The 13549-nt window shown below is 47.1% G+C and overlaps 1 protein-coding gene across 2 annotated transcripts in view; it reads right to left on the bottom strand.

The window, feature by feature from the left end:
* Positions 1 to 13549, bottom strand: part of put (activin A receptor type 2 punt) — a 46537-nt gene that overhangs the window by 21782 nt on the left and 11206 nt on the right. For both annotated transcript variants that reach the window (XM_089548115.1, XM_089548114.1), the window contains exons 4-5: positions 10131 to 10453; positions 7683 to 7850 (exon numbers count right to left, since the gene is read on the bottom strand). In XM_089548115.1, coding sequence (XP_089404241.1) covers positions 7683 to 7850; positions 10131 to 10453 — 491 coding nt within the window. The remainder of the gene's footprint in view (positions 1 to 7682; positions 7851 to 10130; positions 10454 to 13549) is intronic.

Raw genomic sequence — 13549 nt, 5'->3', positions numbered from 1 at the left:
CCATATCATGTACCGTATTTCATCATCATTTTTTATTCCAACATCAACATTACAGATGCTGAGGACCGTGAACAAAAAGCCTCTAACTGGGCTTGACGGGGTTCACGGCCCCTAAAAATCACGGCATTGGCAACAAAACTAGAATAAAAACACAACGCATCAGACATGGGAGGATGTGGCACAAAATCAAGACATAAGCAAAACAATTACAAGATTAGTAGAGTGTTTAATGAAGTATACAATGTACGGTGCAATACAGAAAAAGGTTAGAAAGTGCAATTATTGTGGCTATGATATATTTACAAAAAAAAAAACAGTATTGTGGCTATGAAACAACTTGTTTGTTTAGAAGCGACGGGAGCATATTATGTAGCATCTGGTATCCATAGTTAGTGCGTGCTCGAGGTATTTCCCACAGTTCAGTACTGCGGGTATTTCGTGTTTTTCGTTTAGGTGTCAGGTTTGCTATGCCGCCTAGAATGTTTTTATTCTGTTTAATTCCGTTAGAATAACGCTTAAGGAGCATTGTTTCATAAATGTCAGGAAGTGTGATAATGTTTAGTTCCCTGAAGAGAGGTGCAGTATGACTATCGTATGCAGCGTTTGCAACTGTATTTACTCGCGTAATAGGCGCACTCGCATAATAGGCGCACCCCTAGTTAGGGCGCGAAAAATCAGATTTTTTTATTTCCGCGCATAATAGGCGCACCCCGAACTTGGCACTGTGATCAATACTGTATTTACATGATTGCAAGCCGACGCCTCACCACCCCCCGCTTCCCAATCTTTATTTAGCAGCAGCTGCTGCGGACCCACGGACCCACAGCACGTACAACGACATCGCGTAGAACAGCCGCACACAGTTTTCAGGGATGCTCACTTTAAACGTCTGTTTGGAAAGCTTCATCTCCAGCCGGAAACGTTCCCGACTTAGGCCCGCGAAAACCTCGGCGCTTGGAGTCGTGTACGAAAATTTAGGGACGCCGCAGTCGCAACTGCCGCATTTCTCGGCCACGTCGTATTTTCCGACCTGCCGCACCCTTGGCGCGTTGGAGAGCAAACTCCCAGCCGTGTAGCTGTTAAGGTGCTTGCCCGTCGAGCTAAAACATCAAAGCTCCGCGGCAAAGCCATAAACCACGATAACTATCGCGCGTACCGCAAATCCCGGCACTTGACAGCAACAACAACAACAACAAAAAAAAAAAAAACGAGCTGGAGATGCTGATGGCGATATAGATAGCGAAAGCTCGCGGCGGAGGAAAACGATGATGATGATGATGAGCTTGGCCTTGGGCGCCCTCCGTGGGCGGCGTCTGGAAGCTCCTGTGCGCGTGTGGCCTCCGCGATCAAGCGCCCGTTGCGCGCAGCTGGAGCCGATCACGGAGGCCTCGGCGTGTGCATTCCGAAAGTTTCGGTGCGGCCGATACACGGACCTTTTTTTTTTAACATTTTCTTCGCAAAAACGGGGAGCGGCCCGTACACGAGTGCGTTTACGCAGTGTGTTCAATTTTGCGAGTCGAAAAATTTCCGGAAATTTTACCCCGCGTAATAGGCGCACCCCGAACTTTGAGCCGGATTTTCTGGAAAAAAAGTGCGCCTATTATGCGAGTAAATACGGTATACGAATTGCCTTTTTTTGTAGGAGGTGAAGTTTAGTAATATTTGACAAAGTAGTTGTACCCCACACTAGGTGACAGTAGTTAATATGTGAAGTAAAAAGGGCACTGAAAATAAGGCGTTTAATGCAAACAGGAGCAAAATATCGCAATTTGCACAGGATCCCTGTAATGCGACAAATTTTAGTTGCAACTGCATCTATGTGAGCATTCCAGGACATGTTTTTTTCGAACAGAACACCAAGACATTTAACTTGCGACGCTATCTGAATATCTGCAGTGCCGAGATGGAGTATGGCCTGCGTGTCTATGTTTCGGTTTTTCGGCCTGAAAAAAACAGCTTTTGTCTTACTGTTGTTTATGGCAAGCGAATTAACGGTACTCCAGGAATGTAGTTTATTTAGAAGTACATTTGCGCGTGAGATAAGAAGCTCGGCATCAGACCCTATTAAAAGTATGCTGGTATCATCAGCGTATATGATGAATTTTGCTGTGTTGTCAATGTTTACCAGATCATTGATGTAAAAAGAAAACAGCAGAGGCCCCAAAATACTTCCCTTACTTCCCTTAAATTACTTAATACTTAAATCCCTTAATACTTCCCTTAAATTACTCGCGTAATCCTCGCACTTTTTCTCCCTGAAAATAACGCAAAGTTTGGGGGTGCGATAATTATGCGGGGATAATTTTCAAGCGAATATTTCGGAGTGTTAAATACAAAGTTGAATGGGCGTGAGATCGGAATTGTCAGGTCAGCTATTGTAATATAACAAAAACATTACTTTCAAGCGGAACTTGCCTTCGTTATGAAAGTACAGGGTCAGCGTAAGCTCAAGCTGCTAAAGCACCTTATTTGCTGCACGCAACCTCACCGTCACTACTTGCGTTGCGTCATATAAAGTCCCGCACGCAGCTCTACTCTTGATCAGAGTCGTGATCAGAGTCCGTGTTGACAGTGGAATCGGTGGTCGCTGCAGCATCGGTTTCTTCAGCTTCCGATGATTCGTCGTCGTCCCACACCAGGTGGTCTTCTCTCGCATCTAAGGCGTTCGAAATACCCATTTTTTTTTTTAAGAAAGCTTCTGACCACCATGTCTGCGGAAATCATGTTCCACGCCTCTGATACCCAGCTGCACAGCAGCTCCACGAACGGTCTTCTGATCTTGCCGCTCGTCGTCAAAACATGTTGACCTTCGGCCATCCATTCTGCATACAGCCTCCGGACGTTATCTTTAAATGGCTTGTTCAAAGATACGTCAAGACGCTGTAGCACTGATGTGAGGCCGCCCAGAATAACAGGCAGGTCCGTGCACAGTTCCCTCAACTTCGCCCGAACCGACTCTTGATGGCCCCGAAAGCTATCAACCACGAGGAGCGACGGAAGAAGAAGCACTCCCGGTGGCCGCCCCCACACAGTCTTAACCCAGTCTATCATAAGGTCCGCGGTCATCCACCCTTTTTCTTGGACGCGCACGTGTACACCAGGGGGGAGCTTTCCCTTGGGGGGGGGGGGGGGGGGGCCTTCAGCTTGAAAATGACGTACGGTGGGAGCTTCCGCCCGTCCGCCGTCACGCCTAGCATGACCGTGTACCTCTGTTTTTCGGCACCTGTAGTCCTGATGTGCACAGTCCGTGCACCTGTCTGTTCTACTGCCCTGCTGCTGGGCATGCCGAAATTCAGTGGAGTTTGGTCCGCGTTCCCTATCTGGGAGAGCAAGAAGTTTTTTTCATGCCGGATCCTGATGATGAATAGATGAAAGTCGACGATTTTTTTCCTCATAGGCTGCGGGCAGGCGCTGGCAAAGCGTCGTTCGCCTCCTGAGCGAGAGTCCATTGTGCCGCATAAATCGTGTGGCCCACCCGTTACTAGCACGGAAGTCTTGCACCGGGATGCCCTCCTTTCTTGCGATTACGCGCGCCTGGTTCGTATCAATTCAATTGACTTGGCGCACCCATCCGCTCGTCGAGCCTTGATATAATCCAACAGAGATGTTTCGACGGCAGGAGATTTCCCACTCTTCGGTCTACGGAAGACCCAGCGCGTCTTGCCGGTCGTCTTGAGTTGGTCGTGCCGTCGTCTCTAATACCGGACGCAAAACTCATTTACGCCGAAGTGTCTGCTGGCGGCACAGTTGCCATGTCCTAGAGCGTACTCAATAGCTTTTAACTTAAATGCAGCTGTGTAGCTTGCGTAGCGCCCCATGGCGAAGCTGCACAAAAGAGCATGGTGCCACACACAAACAAAGCGAACGAAGCCTACGAGACGCCTTCGCAAAGAGGCGTAGCGGTGGTGCGCGGAGGTGTCACTTTCCTCCTCCGCGGTACGAGGATGATAGCACAGTACCGCCGCCTAGTAGCGCGCGCGCCCAACCATGGCAATTAGTTGTGGCCACGGTCAATAGATGGCGGCACTCGCTACGACGAGCAGACGAATCGCAGCAGTAATTTTGGGGGTGCGATGATTATACGGGGAAAAATTTTTTTCCCAATTTTCGATAGCCAATATGGGGGGTGCGAGCATTACGCGAGTAAATACGGTCAGGTGCCCACAAAAGTTTTCACCATCATCAGCCTGACTACGCCCACTGCAGGGCAAAGGCCTCTCCCATGTCTCTCCAATTAATCTTGTCCATTGCCAGCTGCGGCCACCGTAACCCTTAATCTCATCCGCCCACCTAACTTTCTGCCGCCCCCTGCTATGCTTGCCTTCTCTTGGAGCCCACTCGTCACCCTTAGGGACCATCGGTTATCTTGTCTTCGCATTACATGCCCTGCCCAAGCCCACTTCTTCCTCTCGATTTCGACTAGGATGTCATTAACCCGCGTTCGTTCCCTCACCCACTCTACCCGCTTCCGATCTCTAAACGTTGCACCTATCATTTTTCTTTACATAGCTCGCTGTGTTGTCCTTAACTTAAGCTGAACCCTCTTTGTTAGCCTCCAAGTTTCAGCCCCATAGGTGAGTACCAGTAAGATACAGCTGCTGTATACTTTTCTCTGGAGGAATATTAAATTGCTATTCATGATCTGAGAGAACCTGCCATATGCGCTGTACCTCATTCTTCTTCTTCTAGTTATTTTCCTCTCATGATCCTGATCAGTCGTCACTAGCTGCCCTAAGTAGACATATTCCCCTGCCACTTCCACTTCTCTCTCCTGGTATTTTGACCTTCTGGAGTGCAGTTCCAAGCCTTTTTTGCAACATTGTTCATGCAATCTTCCTTTTGCACAGGAACACTTCCATACACATCCAACTCTCGCATGGCAGTATAGGCTGTATACTGCCCCCATCCAAACCGAATGTTCGAAACTGAAGAGGTGTGACACACAAGTCAGACCTCTTTCAGATTCTTATGGCAGCCTGGGTCTCCATCGCATGTGCTATGCAGGATGTGTTTTCCTCTCACACAGGTATATGAAAGGCCTGACAGATGTTTTATCATTCTCCAGTGCCTTGTGTCAGCTGCAGCTAAGGCAATATTTGGAAAGAACGGTCGCAAGAGAGATGGCTGCGCCCACAGGCTTTTGTGGCCTCTCTTCTGCCATGTTCAGCCAAACATGACGGCTACGTTTGTGGACCCTGCCTGGTCTGCCATCAGCTCTCTGACTTGTTTGAAGTTTTCGGTGACAGCTTTCATAGTGGCTCCACGCACTTTTCTGGCAATGGCAGTGAAAGCTTTGATGCACCGGTTCTGGAGCACCAAGAATTGCACGAAACCACACAAGATGAACCTCGAAGAGAACTTTGACCAACACAGTCCCCACTTCGAGTTACTGATTAATTCGCTCTCGCCGTACCATAAGCTTGCCGTCCCGGTTAGCTCAATTGGTAGAGCGACTGCTCCGGTGAAGCGGTGTCCCCGGGTTCGTACCCCGGACCAGGACGAATTTTTCTTTAACTGCGAAGTTTCTGAGAAAGCTGTATAGCTTTCTTTTGTAGCTGTATGGCTGCGCTAGGGTGGATGCAATGAGTATTTACTCCCTTATTACTCGAAGAGTATGAATCAAGTGCGTTGCCGTTGCCAATGTTAGGCCTAGCAGCACACAACCGTCCTGTCGCAATAGCTCTCCACTTGCCTTTGGGGAGTCTTCTTTTGTACTGATACCTCCTCGTGAACTTCCAGGCATGAAAATCTCACTCCTCCCTGATATCAATAGCAGAGAAACCGGAAATAATCTGGGAAAAGCATTGGTTCTTGTCCCGGTTGTAGCAGATGAAGAGCAAACACGCGTGTCCGACTGTGCATTAGAATGGTCACAGCCAATGGGAGGGCTTCGATCATACCATGTGATTTAAAGGGCCAGTCAAGGCACTTGACTTCGATGGGAATGATTTTTTTAGATTTTCAGCAAGAATGTGACACTGCCGAAGTGGCATTTGGGAAATGAGGGTTTGGGCCTACATACCAGCAAGAATTCAAAAGCGGACAACACTGTGGTGCAAAACGCTGCAATTTTTAATTGCAATTTTTACTAACTTCCCATTCATTCTGAGCTATAATTAAAAAAAAAACAGACATAAAAGAAGGGGCTTGGAAAAATTCAAAACACAACAAAACACAAAATCAAGTTTTAAAAAATCATTTTTTTTTTTTTGTCATCCATGCGCTATAGGGCTTTGGAGGACTTTTTCTTAGTTTCAAAAATTGATATGGCATCGTCTTGTCCATGGCTATGAGCTCACCAGGAGCAGTAACCATCAGACAGTGCAAACTGAAAGTTTATGATTATTTTTTAAAATAACGCATCCACTGCACATGACAGCTTGTTTCCGAAAAGATTGGTTTGGTTTATGGGGGTTTAACGTCCCAAAGCGACTCAGGCTATGAGGGACGCCATAGTGAAGGGCTCTGGAAATTTCGTTATGTTTCCGAAAAGACTGGTTGGTTACGGGGGTTTAACGTCCCAAAGCAACTCAGGCTATGAGGGACGCTGTAGTGAAAGTGCTCTCCAAACAAGAAGCTTTCCAAACAGACGTGTAAAGTGAGCCTCCCTGAAAACTGTGTGCGGAATTTGGCATGCGCGGCTGTTCCACGCGATGCTATTGTGCAATCTTGGGTCCGCTAGTAGTCAGTTCAGTAGACACTTTTAGTTGGGCGTACGCAGTAAGCTTGCACACGCACCGCTTACTGCATTGCGCACGAGGTAAATAGCGTAAGCACGACACTTTTAGTTGGCCGTGCTGTAGCGTCCCTTAGGCCCACGCGTAAACGGTAGCACCATCTAGTGACAAGACGCCAAAGTACATCAACGCTGTGTTGAAGAAATTTTCATCCGTAATTACTGATAACTAGGGTGGGTGCATTGCGAGCCTTTTTTCGTTCGAAGAAGAAAAACTATGCAAATAGCAGAAAACATAAGAAGTGACTAAAAGCTAGACAACTGCTTCACCAGGTGTCGTTCTTGCGAGGTAAACACAGGGCATTTAGTTAGGCCTAAGAGCTTGAAAATCTACAAATGATCTGAAAAACCAGGGCTAGTTATCACTTATACCTCTATGCGTGGGCAAGAGTGTGCAAAATAAAAGCGAACCGCTACCATTTGAGTGAGCTATCGCGTCGTAGAATCCAGCGATGACATGAATTTATTCCGAAACGGGCGAGCAGGGCGCCGCCATCTTGTCAACGCAACCCGTAACGTGCAACGTGCCCGTAGCGCACGCAAGCAATGACACGATACGTGCATACGTACGCAAGCACCCTAGCGGTACGGAACGTTCTGCGCATGCGCACACGCTACCTGCAACGTTCCTGCGTGCGTAAGCCCGTTCCATACGGCCAACTAAAAGTGTTTAGTAAAAACTTTATTTTAAAATAAGCTAATAAGGGTGTCAGCTTGCAATCGTGTAAATATAGTACTGATCACAGTGCCAAGTTCGGGGTACGCCTATAATGCGTGGAAAGAAAAAAATCGATTTTTCGCGGCCGAACTGGGGGTGCGCCCATTATGCGAGTAAATACAGTACGTAGCACAAAAAAAAATGCAGGAGAGATGGAAGCGAAATGGCATCCTCAGAACCCAAGAGCAAGCATGCACAATACAAGGCCGGAGAGGTGGAAGGGGTCACCTTGAGGTGGTCGGAGAGGGATCCTCTCTCGTGGTACTCGGTGACGAGCCAGTACTCCGTGTGCTGCAGATCGCCGTGCTTGCTGGCCCCAAGGAAGGCCAGCACATTCTCATGATTCATCTGTGGCAACTTGTAGATGTCCTTCTCCACCGTCCACGAGTTCTTGTCCTGAGCACACCACCCCCAGGCGCCCACAACATTAAGAGAGTTTTAGAAGAGGGTGATCCCATCGGCTACGGGAATAGCAGGGTGTTCTACAGTGTACACGTGCAGAACACCAACGCCCCTCGGGTCTTTGGGTGAGTTGGCGACGCTAACCCAAAACCGGCGAAACAGCGCAGCCCCTTACCGTTGCAGAGGGTGGACAACATGGCGGCAATTGGCAAAGCGGAGGCCTTTCGCCTCACTACCGATTCGTCGCTGCCTCTTTACTGTGAGTTGCTTTTGTGGCAAATAAATGGTGCACAAAGCTTTTTTCTCACGATGCCCACACTACTTAATTCTAGAGATATAACGCCGCAGATTTTAAAAAAATACTTCTGGATATGGAGAGCTGCTACGCCGTTTGGTCACCATGAAATATGAGATCAGAGAGCAAGGGATGTTCAAACAGGTAGGTGCTGCTCATCTAAATAAGAGGATACAAACAATTTAATTTCACGCAATACATTCTTAAGTAACTTATCACTGTAAATGAAATTAAATTTGACAGACTTACAATTTAGCATTTCACTTCTCAGCCCAAATGATTCTGTGAGCGGCTAACATAATCCGGATGCTGTAGGCATCCTAGCTCTCAGGAGGCCGCAAGGCAGCCGTATGCAGTGAGAATAGAAGGCTCCTAAGCTTGGTTCCCCTATGCTAAGCTCTTTACTAAGCGAGCAGCAACACAAAATGATGGACCAATAGCAATTCACCATCAGCTGCAGCAGCACAACCATCACCTGAACACAAAATTCTTTACACAACAGCCACATTCAGGTGTCCTATAAAGTATTGAAGAAAAAGAAGAAAAAAAAAATGAAAACATGATGGCCTACACTTGCGCAAACAGCTGTTAAAAAAGAAGAGAAAACAAAATTTCCATAATGAGAACGTTCACGACCCACAGTAACACCTGTAATTAGTGATTAAGGTCTGCTGAGCCACAATCAATTACACTAAACCCCAGTCTAGCCAAAATAGACTCGGTAAAATGGTCATACCCATCAACTGCACTAGGCAGAAAGAACTCTGAAGTGTTGCAATTTTAATGCCAATAATGCAAGCTTGAAGGAGCACAAGAAAGCCACAAAGATTAAGAGAGGAATAGCATAGTTTATGAATTACGCAAACATAAATGGGGCTATGATGAGACACTGAGGAGGAGAGAAGGTGGGAGAGAGAGGAATCATCTTAAATAAGAAGGTGGTTATGCACCTCAGTATGATAAACAAGGCTACACAATTATGAATTGTGTAGTGCAACCTTATTAGATAACATTGATGTGTAATCATACTCCACTCCATTATAACCTCAGAAACGGGAAAAAAGGTGCAGGATGTTGGATGTTATCCTCACTGCATTCTGAAGCAAGCTACCTGCATCGTGAAAGAATTTTGCAAGCTTGTTTCATTAAAAGCCACACTTTTGTCCTTACAGTTCTTAAAACAAACATTTTCCCCGATAAGCGCTCGACAGGGTGCTTGACTGCATTCAAATTGAAAGCATCAAAAATAACCAGGGGCACTCAAGGAACTTAGTGCGAGTAATGCGAAAGCATTGCAATTATATTCCAAATTCTATACTAATTCTACTCTACTCCCTTGTAGCTGGTGCGGTTGTAAGTACCAGTACTGACTATTATTACTGGTTAACATTTTGTAACTTCCTGCCTTTGCTGTGTCACCTCTGGCTTGGTGTAGCTTTCACCAACCATTACTCTTTCTTAATCGGTATGGCTGATAGCCCTGCATGTGAAATCTGCGGATATGATGAAACTATAACCCACATTCTTTGTGACTGTCCTGCCTACAGCTGTCAGCCATGTGCTGGACCGCCTAGCTCCATGCCCACTGACTGAAATGAAGATTCTCGGCCACTGGTCGCGGCGATCGTCGGCAGTGAAAGCCTCCAAGGCACTGCTAAGCTTCTTGCGGACTTCTGGCTTGCATGATAGGTTGCGAGTTCGCCGAGCGCTGACTTTTTAGAGTGTCTTCAATTTTCTGTTACTCCCCTTTCTCTTTCATTTTTTTATCCCCTCACCCCCTTCCCCCGTGTAGGGTAGCAAACCGATTATTATTCAGGTTAATCTCCCTGCCTTTCCTCTTCTACCTCCTCCTGCTTTTGACGACGTCACACAGTTTTGACCAATTGCGAGGTTTGTAACGCAGCCACTTTTTGTGTTGACGAGCCATCTAAGGCTTCCGCATTAACAAGACAGAGGCTGCCCAGCGAGAGGGCTCTCACCTGGGGCGGGAAGATCTTGACCGCGACCAGCTGCAGGCCCCAGCGGGCCTTCCAGACAGCCCCGAAGCGCCCCTGGGCCTTGACCTCCAGCAGCTGGATGGCCTTGGGTGCCAGGGCGGGCGAGGGCAGGGGGGTGGGCTCGGCCGTGGGCACCTCGGCAAAGCGGCCCTGCCGCATCTTGCGTCGCCGCTGCAGGCACAGGGCCACCAGCACCCCGAGCCCCGCCAGCACCACCAGGGGCACCAGGCAGTAGGCCACCACCGTCTCCGTCCGATAGCCGCCCCGGGGTGCCACCTGCACCGGCGGCGACAGCCTGGTTGGCGCTGCACCGAAAAGCAAAAGCGGCAGAGGTGGTCAAGCCAACCTGAACAGTGATCACAACCGAGTCGGGTCCAAAGTATCTGGGCAAAAAATCTGCCAAGGCATAGGGCATCTTGGGCATGTACCCCTGCCATTCCAAGTTGCTGACCAGCTAGCCTTTGCCAAGTTATCTGCTAACCATCCTGGCAATATATACCACGGTTCATCTAGTAGAGGACCAGCTTCCAAAACGCTGATGAAGGCAAACTTTTGATCAACTGAAAGGCCTCAGAAACCTGCCAAGCTTTATTGCCACACACCTGCACTAAACCACGTATTAGCAGCAGTCATTCCCTATGCAAATGAACAACTACTGCACAGTGTGCTACGAGGCTACCATGGTCACATAAAGAATAAAGGAAGCGGAAGGACTCACAACGCAAGGATATCAGCAAAACCAGCAGTTTCTCATAACCAAGCAAAGCACAGCACTTGACTGTAAAGAGGATATTATTTTTGATAATTACCTTGCATTGAAGACGAAAAAGCGAACGTGGCAACTACCTTATTCTGTTCGTAGAGCACCACATACTACAGTTAAACCTTGATGTAACGAACTTCAATGTAACGAAGTATCCATGTTTTCATAACCTCGCATCCATGGAACACACCATGTATTTTTAGCTACAAAACGAAGTAGATTTTGCAACACTTTAAATGCAACGAAATTTCACTGCTGGCTGCAAATGAGCCCGAGGAGAAACTGAATCACGGGCATGAGTGATAGAGTGGAGCCCGTTCTGAAGTGTGCATCGAGTATGTATGTAATAAGAAGGCTTTCACATACAGAGCACACAGGCAGACACAAATACGATGCCGATCACAGAGGTGAGCGCGACGCTGGCCATGCCATCTGGGGTAGTACGGGCAAGGCTTGGCACAAGTGTCTGCGCAGCCTTGGCAGCCTGCTAGTCCAGCCCGCGGCTCTAAATATCTTGCCCAAAATTGGCAACGACGCTGCCCGTGCTCAAAGGCAGTGCGCTACATTTACAGTGTTTACAGATGCCCAAAGCTTGATAAACGAACTGGAAGGGTCAGTGCCATTGGCATGCCCATCAGCTGTGAAGCACGTCACGTGCTTCACACCAGACAACTTGGCATCTCACTAAGGAGATGTGTGAATGTGCAAAAAGACACACTCACGCTTATGGCAGAAAACATGAGAAGCGGGGTGGGACTGATTTCATTTCATTGGTTGGTGATCGGAGGACACACTTCTTGCTCTTGCCAAGATGGAGAAAGAAAGGAGGGTAAGGGGAGGGAGGGGCAGACTGCGTGGCCCACCGTCAGGCTGCCAGAACACACCAAAACTCGGGACGGGTGCGTCTTCCCAGTCACCCACAAGGTGGTTGGCGCGACAGATGCGCTGTGACGGCTCACGAGCTCGCAATAAGCAAGACAGGTGTAACATCGCTGCTCATGGCCAAGAAAGGGCAGAAGTGGTGAAGAACCACTTCAATCGCAAATAAAGGTTTTTCCCAAAATATACCCGCAGGAAGTTTTCTGCATATTCTTAGCATACAAGAAGACAAATATCGATGTGGCGAAATTCCAGTACTACAAAGGACTCTGCTGATTTTACCAACTTCATTGAATAGAGGTTTAACTGCTTGTAAAGAAGTTATGGGTTTGGCCCACACTAATGATGCATTTTATACTTCCCTCCTATTTGTTTGTAATATCGACGAAAGAAGCAAAAACGAAAAAGCGAATGCAGATCCCTGTCACAGTTAAAATGCTGCAAACTGCCGCATGCTCCGCTCAGTTTTCATGGCTGCTGGCTTCAGTTTACCATAACTGCGGTTTAGGCAGTTAAGCCCTCATGTATATTACACAGCAGGTTGTACACAACTAGTACGTTCACCTTATCATTCTAAGACCTCTGTCTAAAACGAGCATAAACCTGACTAGAATAGTTTTATGCACTCCATTCCATGGTACAAAGTGGCAGCATAAAATGGACGCTTAAAAGAAGGCTCTACTTCAGTAGCAACTCTGCATACTCCTTTGATCCCAATTATGACTACATTCCATTACTTCCCTGATTTATGAAGCCAAAGTACTGCTAGCTTCCATTTTCTTATTACAACAATTATAAAATATATATACATATAGTAATAATCCACAGCTAAGTTACAAAGGCATTCAGCAGTCTTCAGCGAAACCATGATGAAATGAATTGGCCCTATTGCAATGTCGAGCGCATATTGCATCATCCTTCAGATGATTTTCCTCCACTCGTAAAATTCAAAATAATATCTGTCGGAAAAATCACAGCAACAATTTTACAGACCGATCAGCTTACTGTCTGTTGCCTACAAGGTATAATCACTAATACAGTCAGTAACATCAGACTTTAATCAGCCAAATGATCAGGCAGGCTCTCGTAAAGGATACTCAACAATAGACCATATTCCTGCTATCAATCAGGTGATAGAGAAATGAGCAGAATATAACCAACCCCTATATATAGCCTTCATTGATTACGAGAAAGCATTTGACTCAGTGGAAACCTCAGCTGTCATGCAGGCATTGCGGAATCAAGGTGTAGAAGAGCGTTATGTGAAAATATTGGAAGATATTGATAACGATTGCATGGCTACGAAGAGTCCTCCACAAAGTCAGCAATAAAATTCCAATAAAGAAAAGTGCCAGGCATGGAGACACGATCTCGCCAATGCTATTCACTGCCTGTTTACAGGAGATATTCCGGGGCCTGAAATGGGAACAGCTGGGGATAAGAGTTAATGGAGAATACCTGAGTAATCTGCGATTCACTGATGACACTGCCTTGCTAAGTCACTTAGGACATGAACTGCAAAGCATGATCAATGAGTTAGAGTTAGACACGCAGAGCAGAACAGTGGGGCTAAAAATTAGCATGCAGAAAACCAAAGTAAAGTTGAACACTCTAGCATGGGAACAGCAGTTCGCAATTGGTGGCGAGGTGCTAGATGTAGTAAGGGAATATGTCTACTTAGGGCAGGCAGTAACCGCTGATCCGGAGCATGATAGGGAAGTAACTATAAGGAGAATGAGGTGGAGCACGTATGGCAGGT

This window comes from Amblyomma mixtum, chromosome 6 (assembly GCF_055824585.1).
Source record: "Amblyomma mixtum isolate Tamu chromosome 6, ASM5582458v1, whole genome shotgun sequence".
Lineage (NCBI taxonomy): Eukaryota > Metazoa > Arthropoda > Arachnida > Ixodida > Ixodidae > Amblyomma > Amblyomma mixtum.
This window is presented reverse-complemented; position numbering and strand designations above follow the sequence as displayed.